Source organism: Pteropus vampyrus, unplaced genomic scaffold (genome assembly GCF_000151845.1).
Source record: "Pteropus vampyrus isolate Shadow unplaced genomic scaffold, Pvam_2.0 Scaffold24866, whole genome shotgun sequence".
Taxonomy (NCBI): domain Eukaryota; kingdom Metazoa; phylum Chordata; class Mammalia; order Chiroptera; family Pteropodidae; genus Pteropus; species Pteropus vampyrus.
This window is the reverse complement of record NW_011913647.1, coordinates 1-2,170: the sequence shown is the minus strand read 5'-3', so window position 1 is coordinate 2,170 and position 2,170 is coordinate 1. Positions and strand designations below refer to the sequence as shown.

Below are 2,170 nucleotides of genomic sequence, written 5' to 3'. Positions count from 1 at the left end.
TCGCAGGGCGCCGCCCGGCTCGTTGGCGGCCGCGGCGCGGCGCGCCCCATGCCCGTGTGTGGCCATGTCCTACCCGCAGGGCTACTTGTACCAGCCGTCCGCCTCGCTGGCGCTCTACTCGTGCCCCGCGTACAGCACCAGCGTCATCTCGGGGCCCCGCACGGATGAGCTCGGCCGCTCGTCGTCGGGCTCCGCGTTCTCGCCCTACGCCGGCTCCACCGCCTTCACGGCGCCCTCGCCGGGCTACAACTCGCACCTCCAGTACGGCGCCGACCCCGCGGCGGCCGCGGCAGCCGCCTTCTCTTCGTACGTGGTGAGTGAGCTGGAGCCGCGGCGGGCGAGGGCAGCTGGGGCCGCGCGCGGCGGGCGGGGGCTGCGAGAACCCCGGCCTCGGCGCCACCGCGGACTGCCCGCGCCAAGCTTCGCGGCCGCTGAAAACTTGGGCGATTGTCTCACTCGGCTTCGCCCGGGCCTGGGGCTCGGGAGTGACACGGAGAAGAGAGCCGCGTCTTGCTACGATCGCTGAGCTGGCGGAAAGGGTTTTGGGGGGAGAGGTCGCTGCAATTAAAGAGCAGCATTTGGTTCAAACGTGAGCTCCAGGCCGCCTTGCGATTTTTATTTTATTTTATTTTTTAGTTTTGCAATTTTGGAAAAGTAGTTCTAAAGAAAGAGACCCGAAATATGAGCAGAAGAGTGCGAAATCTATGTAAATGTGTTTGGCTTCGCTTTTAATTAGTCCTCCAAAATGTTGCAAATCCGTAATCCTATCTTCGCAATCCGATTTGGAGGTATTAAATTTCTGAAAAGTCGGCCGAGCTGCGGTGCATCCGGGATTTTTCGGCCGGGTGCACTTTCTGGAAAAGCGTCGTGGCTTCGGTTTGGGATAACATTTTTGGAGGGGTGGGAGTGCTGCGGCAAGGTTTAGCTTTTCGTTTGCCTTTCTTTGGGGTGGAGAAAATGCCTTTGCTTCCCCGTGCTCTTTCTCTTGCGCCTAAAGTGAAGCCACCCGGGCGCGGAGCGCAGAGTCGCCGCCGCTGCCGGGGCCTCTCTCTCTGAGTGGAGGGCCTGGCCACGGTGGTCGCATCTGCGTATGGGGGACGGACGTACCCGGGCAGACTGGGGCCTACAGGGTGCCGCCGAGGCCAAGACGGCTTCAAGCACCCCCGAAGGACCGGACTCAGGAGTTGGCGCCCCAGCTGCCTTCTGAGTAGGGGGAGGGGTTGCCCTTGGGTCTGAGCCCGCCAGTCCTAGTCCAGCAGAAGCCTGAGTACGGGCCTCGCCGCCCGCAGACCCCGGGTCGCAGTGAAAGTGTGTTGCGGTCTCCCAGGTGGCAGTGGGGACAACAGCCCACTCTCACCTTCTTTCTACCTGTTCCCTGCAGGGCTCTCCCTATGATCATACACCCGGCATGGCAGGTTCCTTGGGGTACCACCCGTACGCAGCGCCCCTGGGCTCGTACCCGTACGGGGACCCCGCGTACCGAAAGAACGCCACGCGAGACGCCACCGCTACACTCAAGGCCTGGCTCAACGAGCACCGCAAGAACCCCTACCCCACCAAGGGCGAGAAGATCATGCTGGCCATCATCACCAAGATGACCCTCACCCAGGTGTCCACCTGGTTCGCCAACGCGCGCCGGCGCCTGAAGAAGGAGAACAAGATGACGTGGACTCCGAGGAACCGCAGCGAGGATGAGGAAGAGGAGGAGAACATTGATCTGGAGAAGAACGACGAGGATGAGCCCCCCAAGCCCGAGGACAAGGGAGACCCTGAGGGCCCCGAAGCAGGTTGGTGGACGTGGGAAAGGATGTGTAGAGCAGGAGTAAGAAAGAAAAGGGGGGGGGCGTCTAGAGAGGGGGAGCACAGGACCTGGAGGTTGGGGGCAGGGGTCTTTGCCTCTGCGGTTGGGGACCTGGAACCCGCCGCGCGGCCTCTGCGCCTCTGATTGCCTGGGTTTCGCCCGCAGGAGGAGCGGAACCGAAGGCGGCTTCGGGCTGCGAGCGGCTGCAAGGGCCGCCCACTCCCGCCGGCAAGGAGACCGAAGGCAGCCTCAGCGACTCCGATTTTAAGGAGCCGCCATCCGAGGGCCGTCTCGACGCGCTGCCCGGGCCCCCGCGTGCCAGCGGGCCCTCCCCGGTGGGGCCGGCCGTGGCGCGGCTGGCCGACGACC

The 2,170-nt window shown here is 63.9% G+C and overlaps 1 protein-coding gene across 1 annotated transcript; it reads left to right on the top strand.

The window, feature by feature from the left end:
- Positions 1 to 6: 6 nt before the first annotated feature.
- IRX5 (iroquois homeobox 5) lies at positions 7 to 2,166 on the top strand (the record flags this gene model as incomplete). Its single annotated transcript, XM_011387131.1, has 3 exons — positions 7 to 313; positions 1,382 to 1,787; positions 1,967 to 2,166. Coding segments are annotated over exons 1-3 (855 nt in total), but the record flags the coding sequence as incomplete, so codon positions are not given.
- Between the last annotated feature and the right edge of the window lie 4 nt (positions 2,167 to 2,170).